The sequence below is a fragment of the Acipenser ruthenus genome, unplaced genomic scaffold (assembly GCF_902713425.1).
Source record: "Acipenser ruthenus unplaced genomic scaffold, fAciRut3.2 maternal haplotype, whole genome shotgun sequence".
Lineage (NCBI taxonomy): Eukaryota > Metazoa > Chordata > Actinopteri > Acipenseriformes > Acipenseridae > Acipenser > Acipenser ruthenus.
This window is the reverse complement of record NW_026708303.1, coordinates 38,048-62,910: the sequence shown is the minus strand read 5'-3', so window position 1 is coordinate 62,910 and position 24,863 is coordinate 38,048. Positions and strand designations below refer to the sequence as shown.

General features: G+C 38.6%; 2 protein-coding genes across 2 annotated transcripts; one reads left to right on the top strand and one right to left on the bottom strand.

The window, feature by feature from the left end:
• Positions 1–11,101: 11,101 nt before the first annotated feature.
• Positions 11,102–18,778, bottom strand: LOC117412118 (uncharacterized). Its single transcript, XM_059020718.1, has 11 exons — positions 18,769–18,778; positions 17,056–17,230; positions 15,221–16,687; positions 14,735–14,827; positions 14,499–14,603; positions 13,953–14,062; positions 13,562–13,759; positions 13,262–13,424; positions 12,527–12,692; positions 12,137–12,231; positions 11,102–12,035 (listed from the first exon to the last, which is right to left on the bottom strand). The coding sequence occupies exons 2-11, from the start codon at positions 17,210–17,212 to the stop codon at positions 11,950–11,952; spliced, it is 2,640 nt and encodes an 879-aa protein (XP_058876701.1). The 5' UTR covers positions 17,213–17,230; positions 18,769–18,778; the 3' UTR covers positions 11,102–11,949.
• A 234-nt stretch (positions 18,779–19,012) lies between these two features.
• LOC131730570 (cis-aconitate decarboxylase-like) lies at positions 19,013–22,989 on the top strand. The gene is made up of 6 exons (XM_059020719.1): positions 19,013–19,145; positions 19,324–19,384; positions 19,588–19,775; positions 20,036–20,128; positions 20,874–21,079; positions 21,415–22,989. The coding sequence occupies exons 1-6, from the start codon at positions 19,128–19,130 to the stop codon at positions 22,337–22,339; spliced, it is 1,491 nt and encodes a 496-aa protein (XP_058876702.1). The 5' UTR covers positions 19,013–19,127; the 3' UTR covers positions 22,340–22,989.
• The last annotated feature ends 1,874 nt before the right edge of the window (positions 22,990–24,863 follow it).

The following is a 24,863-nucleotide window of genomic DNA, read 5'->3' as shown; positions in this document are numbered from 1 at the left end:
ATCCCCTTTCTAGACCCTTGCCATTTCCTGAACTGGACCAACAGTGGTGCTCATTTTTTCTTAAGTAAAGAGTTTGTTAACCATTTGGAAAACAAACAAACAAAAATATCCCCAGAGACATTTCCCTTACCCCCCTTTCTCTCATTTTCACCTCTTCATTACACTGGTGTTTATTTGTCATTCTTCCTTTTCTTTCATTTTGCTTCATCAATGTGTTATTTATTTACTTATTTTAGTTTTTGTTTCCTTTAAACTTTATGCACTTCACAAACTAGACGCCCCTCTTAGATAATTTGTACACTTAGTCTGGGGAGGGCTTGTTTAATCTTTTAAAAAGCCACCAGGATGTAATGACTGAAATTATTTAATTTGCAAAGTGAACCTAAGCAACAAGGAGAATACATGATTAACACTCTCTTTTATATTGTATTATGGGGTCTATTTTAAAAATGTAAATCTAGATTTTTCACGACTTTGTCACACTGTATTTGTAATGTTAATACTGTAAGTAAATCCCAGCTGGGTTAACACTGAGATAAAGAGCAGGGGTATTTACATATGCCACTCTTTAGATCATTGAAATAGACTCCTGGGTTTGTTTTGTCTCATTCGTGATTGCTTTTTCTGCTTTGATCATTATGTATTTATCAGGTTTACTAACTAACGTTTCTCAAAAAGCTCAGAAAAAAACCTGAATTTCTGAACTGAGGTTTAACCTATGGACTAGAGGGATCTTTATTTGACTTTAATGCCCTTTTTGAAGAGTTTTAAAGAAAGACCACAAAACTTCTATTTTAAATCTAACAGGCCAGCATATGTGTTGCCAGAGACCCAGATACCATCATTACATAAGCACACAATGTAACCTATATTACCAGTAAAGCAAGAAAAACTGGGTTTTCTGTAACTGCATAAAGTTTCCCCTTTGTCATACAAAATATGTAAATCATAATAGCATCACTAAAAAAAAACTTAAAGCAAATTGAATTAGGTGTGAATAGGTGAAGATGATGTCATATAGACAGCATAGCTAGTGGCACACTTATTATCTCATAAGCATGTTTGTGCTTTTCTTTTGTTTTCTATTTTTAAATTTAAATGGTAGGTAGATTAAAGTAATCAGACAGGCGTTATGCAACGGATAACCATAAATCAAAATTACAAACGCCAACATACTAGTTTTTTTTAAAGCAGTAATACTTTAGTTTCTTGGTGAGCAACCCTCTAAGATTTGTAAGTTCCTAAACCATGAGGCTTATTTTTTTTTTCTTCTTTTGACTGATCGATCATACATCGTAGTGCTAGTATGATGTTACAGAATCAAGAGGTTCTGGATGCAAGGGAAATGTTAAATCTGCAACAAAACTGCTAATGTGAATGTCCTACACATCAGATATAAAGTTGCTTTAATCGGTACACATGTAAATTCTGGCCAAATTATATAAAAACATGTAATTGTAACAGTAGCAACATGTGCATCAAAAGAAAAAGCATTGACCGCAATAATCTATAACAATGTAATTGGCTTCCTCCACTTTCTTGACACAAGGAAGTTGACTAGCTGGAAAAAAGCACCTGTACCCAGAAGTTATAAATGAATTACTCATATGTTTAATGTAATGCAGATATTCATCTGTTAAAGCAAATTCAGGTGTTGTCTTTTTATTATCAAATAAAAAACTCGTAAACACTCAAAAAATGATCCAGCGGGGTTTAAAAAGCAGCCCCTGGATCTGCTGGGACTCTGACTTTGAGGAGACAGCTGTGAGGGTAGAGAGTGGGCCAGTTTACAGAGTGCACTACGAGTGAAAGGGTGAGCTCAGTGTGATTGTAATATACTGCACTAGAGCTATAGTGCACAAGGGGATCTAGAAAATAAATTGAGTTGGGTGACCTGAGATTTAACAAAAAAAAAAAAACAGTGAGCATGGCGAGTGAGGGAACAGAGGGCTTGGAGTGTGAGCTAAAATTGTATTGTGTAAACTAAGAGTGCGCAGAATGAGAGAGTTTTTTTAAAAAAAAAGCCAGTTTAGATAAGGAATAGAGATTTAGGCAAGTGAACATTAAGTGCTAAAAGAGTGAGCAGAAATCCTGCAAAGTGGGAGTGTACAAAGTGTGGCACGTGTGCTGTTGGGAAAAAGTGAGATCAGGTCAAGCGGGTGTGAGTATTGTTCTGAAAACAGGAGAATCTGTGTTCTGAAGAGAGTAGAGAGAACTCACATTGCATAGCATAAGCTGTGTGCGTGAATGTGAAGTTTGAGCAAGGGAAGAGTAATTCCTAAGTTGTTGGGCATGTACAGAGTGAGCTCAGTGAGTGAGCTGGAAGTGCTGAGAGTCAGTTGAGACAGTACAGAGTAAACTAGAAACAAAGAGAGCGAGCTTTGAGGGAAACAAGGGCGGGAGCTTGGAGCTGTAAGTACCTCCAATTCAACTCAACAATGACCCCCTCCCTGACTGAACTGTGTGCCACCTACTGCAACCGTGGCTTCCTAACAGGGGTGCCAGTGCTAGACCCCAAAGAGCTGGAGAGAGCTACAGAGGGCTTCAGTAGACTGGAGAGGGAGTTTGGTGAGTATATGCCTAGGATGTTGTTTGGTTGTACAATTTGAATAAATGTAAAATCTCTTCATTTGCCATGGCTTGTATGAATGCACTGCTGAGTGCCTGTCCTCACCTCTATTACTCTCTCCACTGTAGGGTTGGAGTATGCCCAGTACAGTCTCCATACCGTGCACTTGAAGTACCGCTGGGTGATGTCTCTGGCCACCCATCCCAAGGTGCTGGAGCCAATCAAGGGGATCCTGGGACCCAACGTCATCCTCCTTGATTCACGCTTCATCTGCAAATACCCGAAGCTGCCTGTGGAAAACAACAGAACAGCAGCACTCCCTGTGGGGAACTGCAATATCACAGCGCCCCCTGTGGAGGTCAGCATAATCACGGGCTTCCCTTTGTTGCCTGGCACCAGGATATCAGGTTAGTAGTGTAGAAAAATATCAATACAATTATTATGGTGAACATGCCTCATGTTATACACATATACACATGTATGGAATGAAGTTTATTAATTATAGTAATAATTGGCCACAAGGTTGTTTCATGTCCACCAGAGGGCGATATTGTGCATTACGTGTAGAGGCAAATGTAACCACTTCCCTTTACAAACTTCTTTCCACATTCCCTTTAAAAGTTATGGCCACAAAGCTTTAAGGTTTTTTTTTTTATAGCAATCCTGTTTATTGCACCTTTGATTAAATGTCTACATTAAACACTGACATAATGAAGGTGCTGTATTGTTTATTGAATCAAACTTGGTTACTGAAAAGTGCTCCTGTCTTTTTTTTTTGTCACAGTTCAACTGGAAGTTTGTCTGGCATTAGACTTAATCTAATATTTTTTAACCTTAAAACAAGAAAATAAGAGGGTGCTTGTTAATGCAATGATGCTGGGGGGTCTTGTAGTTGTGGAGATGATGCTTAAATCATCACTGACCCTGAGTGTGATTTTGAATGGCAGGTACTGGGGTTTTGAGGGGGGTTCAGTGGCTTCTGTGTGGCTGGCCCTGGACGACGTAGACTGAGAGAATGGGGTCCTGCAGGTCATCCCAGGTACTGCGACTCACACCTTTTCTTCTTGCATTTATTGTATATTGCTATTTATTTAGATGTATCTTAGCTGCTTTACACATTTAAATGGTGCTCATATGTATTTATCTCTCTATAGCTGCTGCCAGGGTCCTTAAAAAACCCCTTGTTCCCTTTCACCATACCTGGTTAACAAATTAAAATATAAATAAATAGTACTTACACCTGCTTAGAAGGCAGGTTCCTTTAATATAATGAATATGTGCATTTGATGCTAGCCCTACAATTTATTAATGCTAGGAGCAATCAACATGTACAGTAATCTACATGTACAGATGTAGACTTTTTTATGCACTGTGCAAGTTAGAAGGAGGTCAACACAGTTATTTGATAATCTTATAGCAAAATATGAGGACGAATTTTAACCAAAACTTATTATATGGCTATTGTAATGATGACAGGTAAAAAGTACCTGAGTACATTAGTATGGAAGTTTAAAAAATGTTCCATATGGTCATAGTCTTTTCAGTCTTTTCAGTGTATAGAACCCATACCAGTATTGCAGTTGGGATTTAAGCTTTGCACACATTGCTAACAGGTAGCAACACATAGTAATGCTTCACAGTGAAATCTCTGATATTGTAATCACTACCGCTTTAAAAATGAGATTTTATTCATCACAGCATACCATATTTTCCCGTCAGAAGATGTTTCAATATATATATATATATATATATATATATATATTATATATATATATATATATATATATATAACATGAATATTTTTCACTAATTCGCCGTGGCAACATTTGACCTTTTCCAGTGGTTGATAATACTGCACGCCGCATGAGCACCAAGGAAGCGTAGAAAGGAACATGTTGACGTGATGTTTTTAAAGAAACACTGCTGTGTAGTTACACTTACAGCTCCAATGGGCACAGTCCCACGTGGATATTGCAAATGCAATTGAATGCATCTGAGATCAAACTGAATATGTCATGCCTGACTGGGTTTATCTTTCTCCTGGTCCAGCATCGTATCCTGTCTGTGTGCCGTTTTTACAAATATGAATCCTCACTACACCCCTAGTAACCAGTCATCTTTATTCCAGTTCTTTTTCTCTGGGGTGTGTTAAGATATCCCCAAGTGGTTCATGCGGTTACACTTTAGTCATAAACACTCAATAATGCATCTGCAGCACTAAATGCATTTTATAAGCAATAGTAATAGGCATTAGCAATGCTGTGGGCCATGATTTTAAGGGACATTTCAGTTTAGTAACTGTTAACAACAGCCTACTAACATGGCAACAAACATTATTTTGTGTTAACCTATATATAAACTAAGGTATAATAAAATAAAAACAGCTCTAACTTGCTAAACATTACTACAGTAACATGTTTAAAAGTGCCTTTGCACATCGTTCAATAACATGACACACGTGAAGTTGATAACACTGAAATAGGGATCAGCTGAACAGGTTTAGCTGACCTTTTTTATTATTTATAAATAGGTTACTGTATATTACCTAACCACTGGTAAAAATGAAAATAAGTTTAGTAAACCAGTTGTCAGCAGTTAATAAACCAAATTGAAGCATGACCCACATGAAATGCATATTTAAAATCACATAAGGAATAAAGTACACCCAAAAGAACATAATACGTCTGCATTGATTTTATATGTACGGTAAGGTGTACTGGATTTGTTATAACTAGTTGTAAACAATTTTTTTTTTTAGAGGCATATATATATTTATTATAGCAGCATTTTTTTTCAAAATAATTTCAAATCTGGATGTTGTTTTGATATAATATTGTAATAAACTATTCCTCTTCAAAATTATCATTATTAATTCACAGATGCTTTTTATGCAAAGCGACTTACAGTGATTAAGGGGTGAGCTATGCATCAACAACTGCTGCCGCAGATTCACTTACAATAGGACCTCGGTTTGATGTCTTATTTGTGGGATGGAGCACAAGGAGGTTATATGACTTGCTCAGGGTCACACAAAGTGAGTGAGTAGCTGAGAATTTGAAGTAGGAACCTCCTTTTCTTTAACCACTGGACCGCCAAGGATTTAATGGTATGTTTTTAGATTTTATGAATCAATCTTAAACTGCAGTCTAACGGTCAACTTTAATGGTATAAATACTGATGTTCAGTTTTAAGCAATTTCAATGTCTTTAAATGAAACTTAATTCCATAATATCTTTTAAGAAGTCACCATCAAGGTCTCCTCCCCCAGATCACCTCACCCCGCCTGAGGAACATGCTGACAGCCAATCAGGAGATCCTAGATCACCTCCTCAACACGAGTGAGGCTGTGGAGTGCCCTCTACAGGCCAGACAAATGTCTGTAAGTAACCTCTATGTACACAATAACACACACACACACACATATATATATATATATATATATATATATATATATATATATATATATATATATATATATGTGTGCATTTGGTATCAAAAGAAAGCTTAACATCTCAGGAACAATAAATGACCACATGTATGCTTGGCAATTGCGGCCTTCCCTTTCAAATTGGGCTTCTAAGAGTGCTATTACAACCAAAAAATGACATCCTTGAGAAATTTTATGTATTTTTTATACATAAAAAATGTTGGATACTCAATAAAAAGGAGTAGAATTCACAAGAAATTCTCCTGTCGGCACAAGAGGGCGCTATACTCACTCTTATACCCCAGGTCCACGATGGTCTGACAGTCCATGGCAGTGAGCCCAACCTGTCCACTCGGAGGCGCTGTGGTTTCGTTATTCGCTATGTGCCAACCTCTGCCTATCCTGTTCAGGTAAGCACATCACTTTTGAGATGGGAGATGGGGGGTGGCCCCAAGACTATAAAAGTAGAGTTTAAAAAGTCGGGAGACACTAAGACTCTTGAAAATGAGACATATCCTATAGTTGTTCCATACTTGTTTTATTGTAAAACATATTTATGATTCATGTTCTGTAAATGTAACTTTTCTGTTGCCTTGCAATTTTGCAATCATTGAGTGGTTCTTAATTTTTAATCAGTTAACGCATAGGTTACATTTAGTGTAGATTAAATATTAGCAAAATTGATTTCCTTAATCCCCAAAGTCGTGCGAGGCTGTTTCTGTTGGCTTCACCTGCTTTACAGTTTAATACCGTGTAACAGTGGAACATTGGCTTAGACTTGTGAGCTCCAGCTCATCCAGAACTCCGCTGCTCGCCTGGTGTGCTTCCTGCCTTCACTTCTCCCACGCTACTCCACTGCTCTGCTCACTCCACTGACTCCGGATCACCGCTCGCATCCAGGACTGCCCAGTCCCTGACCACCTTCCGGCGCCTCCTCAAGACACACCTCTTCAGACAACACCTGTGTGTAGTTGAATGTTTATGGCATTGCAGTATAAAAGCATCTGAGCGATTTACTGAGCTTTGGCAGAGCTTCATGCTTACTTTAGTAATGAAGGAGCATGAAGTTGTCATGAATATTGATTTTAAACACAATGTCCCCGTGGGAGAGCTGAGGAGTTAAGAGCCAGACCCAGAGTGGGCCTAGTGATTCCAGTTCATCACCTTTAGCTGCCTGTAAAAGCAGGAGGGCCGTGCGTCAATTCTCTCTGCCTGGTGTGTTTTTTGCATTTAAAAACCGTTTACATTTCAAATCAGCCACAGCCAGATGAATCTGCAATATAGTTTTTATTGTGCCTTTCATTAGACTTGTCTATTTGAATTTCAAGGATGATGCGATGAGCATCATGTAACAGTGCTCCCCAGGCTATTTTACAAACTCTGTGATTGCATATCAGTCAGGACACCACTTGCATTTTAAGAGCAGTATTTTATTACACATACATAGAGACATTTTACCCCAAAGGGAAGTAGGTTTAAATGTACCTTACTTTAATTCAGTCTGCGTCGCTTTATCGGGACGCCTTGGAAGAAGGAAAAATATCCCGAATAAGTGGCTATCCCAATTATTATAAATCACATATGAGAAATCAACCAATCACAGAGCAGCATTTCCAAACATTCCTATACCTCTTGTCTTGTGTATAAATGTCATTCTGTGCATAGAATGATCTGTATTTAAAGAAATAAAATGCTCTAAATAAAAACATAGCAAAATGGAAAATCCTGTTATTAACGTTGACCTTTATTTTAATTTGGATAAGTAATTGGGTCATATTACGTGATGTCACTGGCCGTGAATATGTCACTCAAACATCAGCATTACAGACACAAGAGCAAACTCAGTCTCAAGCATTACGTGACAAACACGGATGAAATGCAAAAAAGGGAAATAAATAGGCTACATTTCTTCACGCAAGTCTTCAGGAACAAGTCCCACCTGCTGCGACAGCGATGCTTCTTTCCTACACCAAATCAGAGCCACTGTTTCAACTCTTCAGTTACTAACTGCACTTCAGGACACTTACATGCTAGTGGTGCAAGTTTTACAGGATGTACGTTTGTTTTTTAATAAATAGTTTCGTCACGTTTAACTAGTCTGCAAACACAGCACAGACCGGCTACTGTAGTAGGTCATTTATGGTCGATCCTGGACCAAACCATTTTCAGACAGGGAGAAGGGGGGTTGAATGTTATATTTAACGAAAATAAAAGTTATTTTCACTGTATAGATATGTGTGTGTCTAATCCTTATGTGTGTGATTTATAATACGTTAATACGTCGTGTGAAGGGTGTCTCTTACTGTGAAAGTGACATCATTTCGCGCAGTTAGTCCTGTAGCTTCGCGGTCCTCTCACCCAAATTACGCAAGATGACATCTCTTATACAATAAAGAGACACCCTTCTTATAAACGACTTAAAAACGAGAGGCAGTTGAGACAACCTTAGTTACACTTTTTTTGATTCTTAATGAAAAGAAAAATAATGAAATCACATCACATTATGATTAAATGTTAAATACATAATTTAAAATGCAAAAAATGGAGACCGATTTGTTCTGTCTTTCCCCCACAATAATGCAGTCAGTGAAGGGTAGGCTTGAGGAATGCTCGTGGGTAATGTTTGGAAGCTCATAATGAACAGAAAACAATATTGTAAAAGTTTACCATGGTAAAATGCACATTCATTTTGCAGTTTGTCATACTTAGTCTATACATTTACCTTAATTTGCCATGTATCATACCTTTTTTTGCTGTCTTAAACTACACTTTGCAATGCTTTTACCATGATATAAGTCAACTTTGAAAAGGAAAACATTTTAGAAATCAATTATGTTGCTTGAAAACATCCTATTAAAATGTGCTTTCAATTTCCATTTCCATTTCTACACAATGTGTTTCCATTATAATCTCAGAGATTGATACACTGTCAGCAATTCAAATGTAATCATGCATGAGAAAGCACATGGTATTGAATTCCCAGGCAGTACACATCTATTTTAGACAGATTTACATGTATTTATTTTAAATGAACATGAACAGGGACTTTTTTTCAAAAGAAAGGCTGCATGCAGTTACTATACTATACTACAGCTACTGTATGGCCAAAACTTTTGCATCACCCTGTAGAATGAACACATTTTGCTTCATAAAGTCAGTTGAAACCGGCTAATAATGTTACGTTAACATATTAAATTACATACCGCTTCATAGTTTTCCAAACTTAATGAGAAAGAGACAAAAAGTTGACATTTCAAAATCTAATGTGAAATATTGTACTATTATTATGGCTTCTGGTAGACTTTTGCAAGATCATTTGATTACATTATGTTAAATAAAATAGCTAAATTATGCTAATATAGGCACTTTATTTTAATTTTGACTCAATCCTAAAATTCTAGGTGATGCAAAACTTTCGACCTTGGCTGCTGTATACATTCCATAATGTTTTATACTGTAGTATTTTTACATGTAACCCTACAATAATGAATCAATTAGACATATACACATACACATGTATAAGGTAATTTACTTAAAAAAAGACTGCAGTTTTATTATTATTATTATTATTACTATTATTATTATTATTATTATTATTATTATTATTATTATTATTATTATTATTATTAATATTATTATTATTATTACTATTTTTTTTTTTTTTAAGTTTTATTTTCCAACCGAGCAGTTATTAGTGTGACACTGGAACTATTTTTGTTAGAGAGGGAAGCAGAATTTCGTTTCACTTTGTTTTGACTTTACTTATTTATTTTGGTACTGTAAGCCAAATAATAATAAAAAAAAGTGCTTTGAACATGAATTGCTTCTGAAGTGTCCTTTATCGAAACTCTGCATGGAAAACATGTCTTTACTGAAGAAGAGCAACTTGTTAAGGTAATGTGTAATAAAATAAAAATAATAAATAATAACAATGATAATAACTTGAAACAAACCAGGCAGCTACTTCACAATAACTTAAGACCCTGAATGCATCTCAGGCAGGCAGCAAGTATAGCTACAAAGTTGTGCGCAGTGATGCGGTGTAACGGGGCTCATGATGGAGGTCTGTCGCTGTAAAGGTGTCTCGCTGTATTGGGTCACGCAGTGGTGGGGTTGTGATGTACTGGGTCATGCGGTGGTGGGGTTGGGCTGTACTTCTCAGGGGTAATTCTCAGGGGTTTGATACTTCTAACTTTTAATAGTGAAAGATATCACTGTACCGATCCTAGTTCAGGTTTCATCCCAAACCTTTTTGTTTGTATTTAGTATGTTCCAAACCTAAATTAAACAGCTGAATTCAGAATTACTTTCCTTTTATCAAGCTGCGCGCCTGCTTAGCAATACAGCATAATTTGGAGCTGTACTAGACTAGACTGCTGTACTGTGTAATTGACTGGTTTAATGATTTAGATCTACTGTCCTTAGTTATAATGAAAAGTTGACTTTTTCTCAGCTGTCTGTCGATACACCTAGAACTGTCTGTGATGAAAGGTGAGTAAGAGACCGATTTGAGTTTAACCAATTAAGAAAGTCTGAGTTGCTGTAAAACTCAAGTCTCAAATACAGATAACACACAGAGGGAGTTTTAATGATGTCCTCAGTGAACTATGTATAGAAAGTAAAAATGTCAAGGGGAAATGCCTGAGTGTACCAAAGATGCGTTCAGGCTTCGGCAGATGTATTATATCAAGCTTTGGCAGGAGAATATATATGCACTGACCGATAGTTAACCTATGGTATATATTGTAAGGTGATGGCTGGGATATAAACATATTGACTTGTTTGACAGAAATTGGTTTATGACCAGTTTCATGAGAAAAGCTAAAAGGAAATAGTTAAGGGGCCTCATCTTATTTTTAAACATGTTTTCAGTATAGATATAAGGGTAGTGAGACATCCCAAGATGAATCCAACATCTCCAGATCTCCTATCCACCATGTGAAGGAATCATATACCATCACCTCCCAGCAGAAAACAGGTAACCTGGCCATTATCTTAAATCTGCTGTTGGATGCTGCAACTAAATGTAATGGAAGTTTAATACATGTAAGTTGTGCTTTGGAAATTAAATAAATGTAATCTTGTTAAGTTTCAAGTATTAGTCATTTGAGTCTTAATTATACTTTATTGATGGTCATTGATAAGGACAATCACAGAATAAATGTTGTAATTATAAGACATTGAACAGTTTATACAGTTTTAACAAGGATTAATTACAGATTCAAAATCCAGTCACTTCTTCCTAGACATAGTATACTTTATAAGAATAGAAAAAAAAATATCTATATACATATATACACAGTATTAAAAATGTCTTATGAAATAAAACAGTACATGTTTAAGGAAGGAAATTCACAGCAGATACAAAACAGAAATGTCACCCCGACAAATATAATTTTTAACACTTTTTAACACTTTTAACAACCATGTTTTTCTAATGCCTATACTATGCATTTAATTGCTTGACCAGTTCTTTTATATCCAGGATTTTGAGACAATCATAGCAAATAGCATTCAGGGGTAAGATTCACCAAATTATTTGATTTGTTTTATTAGTTTATAAATACAAACCTATAACAAATATAATTACATAAAGTACATAGCATACACAAATTGTATTATAATTTACCATCAAAGTGTTTTAAATATATGCACACACAAAATGTTTATTAACTTTATTAATATATGCATTATTCACAAATGTGGACTGTAAAATTTGAAATCTTCATTTCAGGAGTAAATGTTGCCAGTCTTCACAGAAACAAGTTTAAGAATAAATTAAATGGCACAGTTTTTATAATTATAAATACTATAATAATAATTTATTATCCTAGTGATGTCACTACATCATAATTGAAGATCACTGCTCACATTTTCACCAGCTAGTACACTTCTCACATCCTGAGAGGTGATTCACTACGTTAATGTTATTTGTAGTGAGTGTTCCTTGTCTTTACTCCATGGAATTTTTGACTTTTTCAAAAATGTGTCTAACTTGGGCAGCAGGAAAACAGCCTTCTCGTATAATAGTGATTGTACCTGAAAGAGAAAATAAAACTGAGTAACAGTGTTCAGTAAAAAAAGCTCTCAGTCCAGGCTGCCTTAAACAAAAGGGAACAGGAAAAATATCAAGGAAATACCTTCATCTATCTTCAAACAGTTGACCACAGTGGAACCGACCGCTTCATTTGATTCTCCGTCACACAGAACCCCACTGATTTTGTGCCCGAGACGCCTGTGGGAAACAAAAAGGAAATTATAGCATTTATAACAGTGACTACAAAATATTAGCTTTCCTACACTAGCCCAGTAGGTCCTTTAATGCAGGTAAATATTATTCTAACATGCAATATTATGTATCCATGATACAACACTTTTTTCCCATTAGTACCCAGTAGACGCTCAATAATTAGGACCAACCTCACACTGCCATGAATATAGTATCTAACAATTAGAATAGAAATGAATCTTCCTTAACGGCTGCTGTTGTGGCTGTCACCTGGTCATTAGCATACAGCACAAATACTTACGTTATCACCATGTCATGGTGTGTGCTATCAGGCTCTCCACTTGGATTGGCTGAAGTGATGGCCAGTGGTCCAGTCATATTGCACAGATGGGCGGTCACTGTGTGGTCAGGGACTCTGATCATGATGCTTTCTTTAGTCCCCACTCTGTCATAGGCTGCCCCGACTCCTAAACCAGAACCAAGAGAAGGCTGTGAGCGTGGGTCTTTGGACAGAGCCTCTCTTACAAACTAAACTCACACAGGTTTTTGGATTTTCTTAAAGGAAACAAATGATAGCCTTCCATATGAGTAAAAGAGTCAACAGATGTAGCAGTGCTATAAAAGGGAGAGTGAAGTCACCTGTGGTTTTACACAGAAATTGCCATAACACCCATAAACTATTAGACCAATGCAGTGATGACTGCCAGGATTTGAAACACAGACCTCGCTTTTTTCTCTAAATTATACATTCCAATTTTTGGAAGGACAAAAACATCTATTAATGTTACAAAACTAGAAACATACAACTAAACTTTCAACAGGAGTTTTAAAGTACTTTCATTAAATTAACAGGTGTTTAAATAGTTCATATTACACTTAAGTTTTTTTTTCCATTTGCCAGTAATATCAGTAATACAACTAAATAACAAAAATGTACTGTGTAAAATCCTATATACATACAAACGGTAGCTGACCTAACTGCCTGTACGGTGGCAGGGATCATTTCCTTTAGATGGAAGAGCCTGTCTGAACTCACCTAGCCTATTGAGCCACTCGCCCTTCTTGACAATGCAGCTGATGCCTCCTGGGTAGACGTTCCTCATGAACTCCCAGAGCAGGGGGCTGAAGGGGGGCTTGGCAGTTGACAGCTGCTCCAAGTTGGAGATGCAGATACAGATGGGCTTCTCCTGTGGGCGATCCTGAAAGAGGGACAGAAGTGTGAGCTGAGAGCATGGCTCTGGAAAGTGACTCTACTCCTGCCTCCATGCAAAAGAACTCTTGAGTGCTTATTTTGTACAGCACAGACAAACAAACACATAAATACGCCAGTCCATACCTTGATATTGTAGATCTTCTCTATAGCCTGTGGGTGTTTGCAGGATGCTGCCAATGCGTACACAGTATCAGTGGGAATACCACAGACCCCACCAGCATCCAGGAGTTTTGAGATGCTCAGCAGCCCACTGGTCTTTCTTGAGGTGGCGATGGAACAAGGAGGAGGAGGGGGAGTTTTGTCAGCTTTTTCCTGTGTAGCCTATAAGAAAGAGTGCATTTAAAAGCATGCTCAAATCTACAACAATCCACTTCAGCACTTTTGTAATGACCACTGGGAATTCAAAGGCTTCGTGGACATACCTTAGTTTAAGGATCTATTAAAAATCTTTATTATTTTGAAAAAAAAACATTATTTTAAAACTAATTCCGATATAGCTGGATGACAACTTTACCTTCAGCAATGGGGGCCCGAGAGGCAGCAGCTCCTTTCTGAAGATGGAATTTGCAAGGGAGGCCAGAGTACCATACAAACAGATCAAAGAGAAGATGGCCAGCATCGCAACTGTAATGGAAAACCAACTTAGTTTTATCACCATCCTTGGAAAGAAAATGTACTGGAGTCTACAGGCAGGCTCCATAGAGGTAGTGCATGTGTGTAACAAAACAGACCCAACAATGGTAACATTGGGGAGAAACAGGAGAGATTGCCATGCGTGAACTGTGGGTGAACCAAAATTCTAGGATCTGTTGAGTTCAGTTCAATCAAAAGCCAAAGATGAATACTCTAGTCTAAGGAAAACATTTAGTCAAGAACTTAACCTGTTTGATTGCCAATCCAAACACAGAATATGTTTTCATTAAGGATAAATTATTAGCCATTATGTGTGGTGTTCGGGTGATAGATGTCTACCTTCCTAATTCAAATTGTTTAAATAACAAGTTGCTGTTAATCTTTGCTCCAGGTTTGACTTTGGGGAAGGAGAAGGGGAGACTCTTACTTTCCAGTTGGTAAGGCAGTCTGCCCAGTGTGGAGAGCAGGAAACACACCACAATCACCTCCATGACAAGAGTCAGCAACAGCAGCACAACATTTACATAGGCACCTTGAGAAAGAGAGGAAAACACACAGCAACACACATTAATATTTTCCATCCATTTACTCTGACACTTTTCACTCCAACTAAACAAACCCCTAAATGTTAGACGAAGATCCAATTCCATTAAAATTACTTACCTATAAGCATTAGGAAGCCATTAAGTACCAAGAATGCTACAGCCCCAGCTGTGAATCCACCAGCAAAATCAGTAGAAATGCCAAGTAACACACCTACAAAATAAAGACATTATTTTACTAATTTTAAAAGCAAGACATTCCCAACTAAGAAAATCATGAATTAGGTGCAGGACAGTCATGGACATCCTCAGGGGGATTTCACAAATAGAAAGTGTTTAGCTTGTTCTAGAATCCTTATATCATGTGTGCAGTCAAACAGAGCTACTCTTTTTTACAACAGGGACACACATCTTTTATTTATTACTTTCAACACCTATATACTTCCTCAACCACTTTATTTAATTAAAACAGGTTGCACTTCCACTGACATGACTGTTGCCTACTACAGGGGTTTATTATAACAAATTGGTCGATCACTGTAAAGTTATCATGTGAATTTACTTAAAAAGACAACTGGCATTGCCTTTTCCCCTTATTAAAACATACCTGCAAACCGATACCAGGTCCAGGTAGCCCAGATGGCAGCATAGCAGGATGGGATAATGGGCCCAAAGCGCCTTCCCTTCTGGATGCCCAGTCGGCTCACGTAAACCTGGATGATTGCTCCAGGGATCAGTACCCAGGGCATGGTGAGATGGAGGAAGGTGGGGTGCACGTCCTGGCTGTGGATGGCAGAGAGGGCAGCTATGCCATTGGTCACGTAGAAAAGGGCATCAGGTAGCTGTGTAACGGTGCTGCGAGGGAGGTCTTGGGGTTTCACCCAGCACCGTTTGATGAGTCCCAGGACATCCTGGAGCTTCTCTGTGGATAGTGGCTGCACCCCAACAGGGATCAAGGTCTTCTCCCCTATGGAATTGATGAGTCGGGCAAAGGTACCGTAGAGAGACAGGGCTGTGAACAAGCTGCAGATCACCCCAAAGAAGATGTAGTAGCCCCCCAGTGGGATCTGGGAGATTGTGGATACCGTGAGCAGGAGGAATAGCAAGTTATGGGCCACCTCTAGCACATCCATGTTGAGTGACATCAAGCAGAGAACAATGGCGGTCGCTAGGAAGAACCAGTCACCAACCATCCTTTCTCGCCCGCTGACCGCTCCCTCTCTGTCGATGAGAACTGACAGCACAAACTCCTCCCATGATTTCACCAGCCAGTAGGTGCTGTGCAGACAAAACTTGGTTGTGTGGTAGACGTCTTTTCGGAGGTAGGCATAGTAACTGGAGAAAAGCTGGGAGAAAGCGTTGATAGTGACCCAAATAGTGCCCACAAAGAAGGAAGGTAGGTAGCCAAAGCAGAAGAAGGCAAAGATGAAAGGAGAGATTGTGTCGCACAGGTAGCCCAGTGCCATGGGTTCAGCATATTGGGTGTTCTTCTTCTTTTCTTCCCCTATTTTTTGGGAGTTGCTGTTATTGGCCGTCCCCAGGAGCAGCACGTCAAAAAGGGGGGTCCCAAAGCCCTTGAGGATGTAACGTTGCGTGACACCTTTCAGGAGCAAGGCTGCCGCTCCATAAAGCCCACACATGAGGATCACCAGCTCCAGGACCCCGGAGACCACTAGAGCCCACCCCCCGACAAGCCCCACTGCCTCAAAGATCAGCGTCAAGGTGATGGCCCCAAAGACAAAAGGCATGATGTAGTTTACAGTGGCAGAGCAGAAGGACAGGATAAATGAGATGGAAATGTAAGCGATTAACCCTGCTATAGCAGACTGACCGATTGGTGGAGTAGCCAATTCTGTATTTGGAAAAGTGCTGTTGGCTGGATATAGCTGGTCAGTGATGTTGGTGCTGTTAATAGAGGGTGGAAAGGCACCCAGGACTATACGGGTAGACCCATAACTGCCCCAGAGAGCAGCAAATGCGATGAAGGCTGTCCCACTTAAGTGATCATACTTCCGGAAGGATAGGAGCCCAGCCAACAGCTGAGTTACCCCCCCAATCAGAATCAGTTGAACACCTGTGAAATGTAGATAGGTAGAAGTCAGAGTCCAGCAAGGTCACCTAACAAACAAACTTCAAAGTAATTATCAGCTGTGCTATTACAGGTCCAACTATTGTTGTGCTGAAGATCTTTCTTTTCTTTTTTAAAAAATTAGCATACAGGGTCACTGTATGTTCATATTGTTTTTCTAATAGAATACCAACTTTATTTGCTGCACCTCAGCCTTACACCCATGGTCTGTAAGACTGTATTGAAGCATATAAGAGTAATACAATATTAAGAAACATCTTAAATATCATAGAAGAAATCAGTACAGGATGAATTGGTGTTTAGAGAACATGGAATCCTTTTTTGCCTAAGACACAGATAGATTGTGTTTTTACCAGCCAGAATGTGCTCCACTCCCTGGGATGGTACACCAGTCTGTGCTCCGTTGAAGTTCTGCAGAAGAACGAGGAAAGCACTGATTCCATTGGCCAGGAGGCCCAGGACCCCCGGCTCTCCATAGAACATGGCCGCAAATTCATCTGCACTCGCCATCTTCTTAACGTCAAAACTCTGTCAAATTAGAAAACAATTGAGTACACTCAGCCAACTCTAGCAGGCTTCTATGAGACGGTGCCCACTGGAACGTCACAGCATCAACTGTGAATCAAACTTAAAATCAATCAGTGCAAGAGCCGGCTTTTCATTTTGACTTGCCGTAATGAAAGCTTAGTTCTATTGGACAGCAAATACCAAACAAAGACACAATTGGTACACATTTATTGTATTATCCACCACAAACAGCCAATCAATACTTTGTAGCGATGAAAGCAACCAGTCTGTACCCACAACTGCCAAATCAGCCAATCACAGCCTGTCAGCTCGACTGGAGCTCAGCATCTTTCAGCAACAACAAACCCGAGAAACTGGCATTTCAGTAATGTTGTTCCATTTAGATATCTGGTACTGCCCAGATAAACAATTTAAATGGATACACCAAAATGTTTATTGTCTGCTTTTCCTTTAAAGTGATTTGGAGTTCATATGCACATCTGACTGATTTATATGGTAAACACTGAACAGCTGATCGCAAAATCAGAGTCAAACTACTTCCTTAAACAAGCATGACTGATACACAATGCTATTGAAAAAGAAGAAAAGGCTTGAACAAAACACCCAGGAGTGTCGACATGCATGAGGACATTCCTGAATCTAGCTATCAGTGATCTGTCTGCCTGCCAGCCAAGGAACAGTTAGCAATACCAGTACCAACTTAATGCACCATAAAGCATACAAATGAAACTGCATAACCATGTACTAAGAGAAAAAAAGGGATATCCACCCCATTATTTGTATATACATATACACAAACTACATAAATAAACAAACAAACAAACAAATAAATAAATGAATAAATACATGTTTTTATTAAATTGTGGGTAATATAATCTGTGTCAGTAGTAAACTGAACTAAGTGGTCTTTTCAAAAACACAACCTATTTTCCACAGTGCCAGTTTATGACAGAGGCATTTTATTTAAGTCTTAAGCATACTTGTTCAGTACAGTATAGTTCAATATAGTATGGTGACTAATGAAAGCATATGTCAGATAACCATGTAGATATTCTATGAATGCAAATGATTATAATGATATATATCTTTTTTTTTTTAATGAAATATATTACCCACACTGTATATATACTTTGTAAACTTAACTGTTTGTTCACGTAAAAACGTAATACATTAATTATACTGGTTTATGAAAAAGTTTGCCATTTTGATCTATTTATCTTTAGTGTTTGTAAAGGAAATATTCTGCGCAGTCTTTGTGTTTCCTTTATTATATACTGTATGGTATGTGATAATAATTATTAACACACTCATGAGGATGGGCGCCCCAAATGCATGCAGTATTTGATATATATGTTTTATAATAATCTACATTTCTACTAGTTAACTAAAATACAGTTGGTATTTTTAATAATACAAAAAATGATCACACACTATATAACATAATTTACATTAAACAAATACATTTAAATATTTTCTATATAATCAAACAAGCATTTGTCTAACTGTAAAAATATGAAACAAGATTGGTATTACAGTACCTGGCCAACAAGGTGTGAACTTTAGGAGGTGAGAGTTTATTTTTTATAGAACCTCTCTCTCAAGCAGGGGAGGAGTCTCCCAGTGCCAAGTTCTCAGTAAGTGTCCTCCCAGAACAGAAAGAGGGTTATTCCCCAACATTCCAGACCACTTCTTGGTCAATACATAACCCATTTCCTGGTCAAATTAGAAAAATCCCCCCAATTAGTTGAATAGTTTCACTAAAAGAAGGAGGGGTTTTGGAACCTGGAGGACGATCAGCATCCAGGTATGAAAGAATATAAAGAGAGGATGGAACCACAGCAAAATATCAGCTCAGTGACAGAACTTTGTTGTACACAGCAATCTACTGAACACCATCATGCTCTCAGCACTCAAGGTAATTATTGCGCTGAAACTCTTAGAAATGTATGCATTTTTATTTTTTATTTTATTATTATTATTATTATTATTAGTAGTAGTAGTAGTAGTAGTATTAGTAGTCATAGTAGTCGTAGTAGTATTTTCTGTCATATATCATATTGATTTTATTTCATTTTTTTCCCTTTTTAAATTAGTTTCAGAGAACCTCAAGGCACTTTTCCTGCCTGCGACTTCTACATAAATCTGCAGTTGAAGGTAAACATTTTTTAAAAAGCTATTTAATAAAAAAAAAAAAACTGTGTAAATAACGTTAATTTTCAGGATTTCATACCATCACCAATTCAATGGACCCAGTTGTCTTTAAGTGTTGTTATTTTAGTGCATTATTGTAGAGTTGATGCTCTGAATACTAAAGTGAAGCACAGGCAGAGACTGATCTGCTGTTTGTTGTCCTGCAGTGCAAGAAAGACCTGCCCCAGAGGAGACAATCACCAGCAGTTTTGGAGGGTTCATCCACTTGGTGCACCCAGGCCAGCTGTCAGACACTGTGCTGCACCGCAGTAAGAGGATGATCCTGGACAGCATCGGGGTGGGGCTGCTGGGAAGCAGCTCCCATGTCTTTGAGCTGGCTCTGCAGCACTGCCAGGTAATCCTTCAGCTGAGTCTTACACTGGGCTATGGTCCTAAAATGATGGCCAAAGAAGTGGGCCCTGGCTGTACAATTTTAATATCAACCATTCCTTCAGTACTTACCCCATTTTTGAAAAGTTTCTTTGAACAGTCACCGTTCCAGTTGAGGTTTGCATTGTCAAACCAGGGTGATGATAATCAAGAATTTAACTTGCTTGTTTCCATCTAAAAGAACATTGAGACCCTATAATGATCTGTGATTAACTCTCTTTGCAGCAAATGTATGCTCCAGATTACATCAGTTCAGTCTTTGGTCGAAGACACACAAGACTCTCTCCAAGTCTGGCAGCCTTTGTCAATGGAGTTGCGGTAAGTCAGTGTATTTGTTGGCTGGCATATTTTAATGTCAGGTTTGTTTACACAGTGCTCAGCCCTTTCAAATTGTAAAAATGTAGTCCATGAAATGAGCACATTCTAGCAGCTGACGAGCTCTGCAGCTCATGTCTGTGGCTGGTCATTTCCTCATTACACTGCCTGCAACTAATTTCCGTGAAAACACCTCTTGAAATACAGCATTCCAAAATGTTAGTATATACAGTACATACACAAATCAGTAGATCTTGTAAGAGATGATGTGTTATTATTTCAACATAAAATAGTTTAAACGTTTGTTTTATCTCAAGTTTTAAGTAATTGTTTGAGAAAAGCAAACAAGAGCACTTTACAGGTTACTTAACAGATGATTAAGGAGTAGTTCTATGAGAAAGTCAAAGGAGAAAAACTTCTGAGATCTGAGGCTAAACATTTTCATAATGCAGAAAATTAAAAACCAATGTAATGCCTTAATTGTTTAAATATAATACTTAAATAATTTAATTTGTTCATTATACTGGATATTTGCCCATCAGGGAGTGACTGTATTCAGGACACATTCCATTTATCCTGTTGTTTTTTTTTTTTTTTTTTGAAAAGTGAAAGCTCAGGTTTGTATTCATGTCCTTGAGGTTTCTTTTGTAGAAAGATGGGGCACTGCCAGGCTTCCTCACAATCAGGAATGTCAGTGGAGATCACACTGTACCAGGTGCTTACTGTGCCCGCACGTTCTTCTTTGCAGGTCCATTCAATGGATTTCGATGATACCTGGCACCCAGCCACCCACCCCTCAGGGGCAGTCCTTCCTGCCCTGCTCGCTATTGCTCAGATGTTACCTGGCAACGCCAAGCCCAGTGGGATGGACCTCCTGCTAGCCTTCAACGTGGGCATTGAGATTCAGGGTCGGCTCATGAGGTTCTCCAACGAAGCCCAAAACATCCCCAACAGGTGAGGAGACTGCTGCCGAACAAACTTGGCACAATACTGTAGTGCTGCCAAGAAGGAAGTGTGCCAATATTCTTCCAGCATGAATGAGACCGTGTTTGAATTTGAAAGCAAATCTTAATCTGTTTTTCAGTGGTTTTTTAGCCTCACAGTGATTATGTTGTTTTTATTGGAAATTATTACACTTTCCTAGCATGCCTTTTTTAGAAGGCATGATAAGAAACATTTGTCTACCCGAGGTTGTTTTTAAATCAGAATTTTAAAACCATTAAAAGCATATATAATGTAAAATACTCTCTCAGTTACCAGGATGGTCATGCCAGTGTTTCTCCCTTCAGGTTCCATCCCCCGACTGTAGTGGGCCCTCTGGGTAGTGCTGCTGCCTGCTCCCGTCTGCTCTCCCTGGATCGCTCGCAGTGCTCAAACGCCTTGGCGATTGCTGCCTCGCTGGCAGGGGCTCCCATGGCCAATGCTGCCACTCAATCCAAGCCTCTTCATATTGGGAACGCAGCCCGACTTGGTCTGGAGGCGGCACTGCTGGCATCCCGGGGCCTGGAGGCCAGCACACTGATCCTGGACTCGACCCCAGGCTGCGCTGGCTTTAGTGCCTTCTACAACGACTACCTGCCTCAGGCTCTGCCCTCCCCGGTGGAACAGGATCCCCGCTTCCTGCTGGAGGACCAGGACATAGCCTTCAAGCGCTTCCCTGCACACCTGGGGATGCACTGGGTGGCAGACGCAGCGTGCGCAGCACGGGAGCTTTTGGTCAACACCGTAGGGGGGTTCCAGCCCTCTATGATCCAGAACATCCTACTGAGAATCCCCCTCTCCAAATATATCAACCGGCCCTTCCCTGAATCCGAGCACCAGGCCCGACACTCCTTCCAGTTCAACGCCTGCACTGCTCTGCTGGACGGCGAGGTCAGTGTACAATCCTTCAGCCCAGCCTTCCTGGACCGTCCTGAGCTGCTCAGCCTCCTGAGCAGAGTACAGGTCGAGCACCCCCAGGACAACCCTGCCAATTTCAATAAGATGTACGCAGAGGTGCTGGTGACCCTCACAACTGGCGATGTGTTGAAGGGTCGTTGCGACACCTTTTATGGACACTGGAGGAAGCCACTGAGTCGTGACAGTCTGCTGAAAAAGTTCCGGGCCAACGCTGGGGCAGTCCTGCCAGGAGAGAGAGTGGAGGCCATCATTGATGCTGTGGAGAACATAGAAGACATGCAGGACTGCTCCCACCTCACCATGCACCTGGAGTGAAGGGCTTCATGACATCCTTTGATGACGTACACTTGAAGAAAACAATATGAAATGATTGGGGAAACGATCTTCATGCCATTTGTGTTTTGTTTTACTGTATTATTATTATTATTGTTGTTGTTGTTGTTGTTGTTGTTGTTGTTGTTGTTGTTGTTGTTGTTGTTGTTGTTATATAGTGCAGAATTTTAGTGATTATTTGCCAGTCATACTCAATTGTAAGTAAAGCACAGTTCACATGGATTATGCAATGTATATACTCTCAATTCTGATAGCACTGTGAATCTCACTATTGCCCTATTTATTGAATTCTTGTTATTTTATTTGATCTTTTACAAAGATTTATTGTGTGTAATTTCAGACTTTTGTATCGGGATTGCAATACTGTTGATTTGTGTAACAGGTCACTAGTTTGGAAGATATCATCTGTCAATTCAATCAATTCAATCATCAAATGTGAAATCAGTGTAATGCCCCAAGTGTGCAAATATAATACAAATGAAACAATTGTAATTGTTTTGGTGTTTATATTTTATTTAATTGAAAAAGATTATTAGTTTACAGTGTTTAAGGTGTACAATAATACAGTAATTTCATTGTTAAGTGATATAAATGTATTGTATATACTGCAGATAATAAATTGGTAAAATGAAGTGTTCTCTTTTGAAATCAATTGCTCATGCAAGGGTATATTTACTTTCCTCTCCTTCAAATTACATCAATAGACAAACTGCAGTGTGAGACTACAATGAGAAATGTCCTAACCAAAAATAATAACATTTTAAACTTCAAATGAACTTTTCTGTAAACTTATGGGATCATTTTTAATATTAGTGTTTGCAGCCAGCTTCTACCTAACCTAGAATCATCTGGGAATGTAAATAACCTGTCAAACTTCCCCAAATAAGTCTTTCCTCACCTAACAAAATAGTTATCTCCCCAGAAATCTCCCCAATTCCGGGTGTGGTTTATCCCTGAGGGATAGAGGTTGATTAGCTAAGAGTTGGAGCTCCAATTGAGCTGGTGCTGTAATTTGTGTCTAGCGGGTGAAACAGACGAATGCAGGGTATGCATTGACATGCATTCAGCAACAAATGATGTTATTATTGTATGATTTAAATGTATTGTTTGTGTTGATTTAGAACGGGTGAATGTTTGTTAATGTTAAAAACCCACCCCCATAAACTCGTGCAAACTCGTCATCTCCAGATTGATTAAGTGTTTGCTAATCCGGAGATGACCACATCTATAAAAACCCGCAGCATTTGCTGACCTGGGTGGGTGCGCAGGAAGGAGGAGCGTGAGCGAGCTACTAAGCAAGCAAGTAAGCGAAGGAGAAAGTATCAAAAGAAAAGAGACAATTGTTACTTCTTTGGTGGAGGTATTTGTGTTTATTTGGCTCTGTGAGCAGTGTTTTTTGTTGGCTTTCTTCTGCCAAGAAGAATGAGCCAAAATCACTCCGACACTGTGTGCAAAGCTGGTACATACTTACCCCAAAAGACTTAAAGCTGTTATTGCAGCGAAAGGTGGCTCTACCAAATATTAATGTGTTGGGGTTGAATACTTATGCAAGCAAGATATTTCAGTTTTTTATTTTTCTTAAAAATATTTCCCAACATAAAACCAATGTCACCTTACAATAATTGATTTTGAGTTTCAGTGTTTTAAAATAAAATATCAAACAGAACAAAATTTCAATGTACCATTTGTAATTCAGTAATATGAGAGAATTGGTCATGGGTCTGAATACTTTTGCAAGGCACTGTATATGTAAATGATGAGATGCATTCAGGGGAAGGACACCCACCCAGTGAAGGTATGCAGGACTCTCCATTACTCTTCCTTTACAGTATTTCCTCAAACACCCTTCTAGTATGACATACGTGCTGCCCTGCTACAATCTGTGCCTCATTTAAAAATCCCCTTTCTAGACCCTTGCCATTTCCTGAACTGGACCAACAGTGGTGCTCATTTTTTCTTAAGTAAAGAGTTTGTTAACCATTTGGAAAACAAACAAACAAAAATATCCCCAGAGACATTTCCCTTACCCCCCTTTCTCTCATTTTCACCTCTTCATTACACTGGTGTTTATTTGTCATTCTTCCTTTTCTTTCATTTTGCTTCATCAATGTGTTATTTATTTACTTATTTTAGTTTTTGTTTCCTTTAAATTTTATGCACTTCACAAACTAGACGCCCCTCTTAGATAACACTATGTAACACAATTTTTGTTCCTGGGTAGTAAGTGTTATTTCCTAATTGCTTATGCCTCAAAAGTATAGAAAATGGCTATTATTCCCCACAAACTTTGCTTTTGTGACCAGGAGTGATATTTTGAAATTTACCTATTTCCAATGAGAAAACAGGCGAATTTGTATCTTTTCGTTCACATAAAGTCAGAAAAAAACAACATATGAATCCAAATTAACATGTATTTATATTAAAGTAATACAAAAATGACTACAAAAGATTTAGAAGTGAGTAGAAGTCGAGATTTACGATTATACTGTAAATCACTTTCACGAAT

Bases quoted from the DNA above. Each gene is read 5' to 3' on its own strand.
- LOC117412118 (XM_059020718.1), bottom strand. From the start codon at position 17,212: ATGGCGAGTGCAGATGAATTTGCGGCCATGTTCTATGGAGAGCCGGGG. The intron at 13,425-13,561 runs GTATGGACTGGC...TCCCTCTTTCAG, and splicing joins AGAAGATCTACAATATCAAG to GATCGCCCACAGGAGAAGCC. The intron at 12,036-12,136 runs GTATTTCCTTGA...TTTCTCTTTCAG, and splicing joins CTGTTTGAAGATAGATGAAG to GTACAATCACTATTATACGA.
- LOC131730570 (XM_059020719.1), top strand. The intron at 20,129-20,873 runs GTAAGTCAGTGT...TCTTCTTTGCAG, and splicing joins CCTTTGTCAATGGAGTTGCG to GTCCATTCAATGGATTTCGA. The intron at 21,080-21,414 runs GTGAGGAGACTG...TTCTCCCTTCAG, and splicing joins GCCCAAAACATCCCCAACAG to GTTCCATCCCCCGACTGTAG.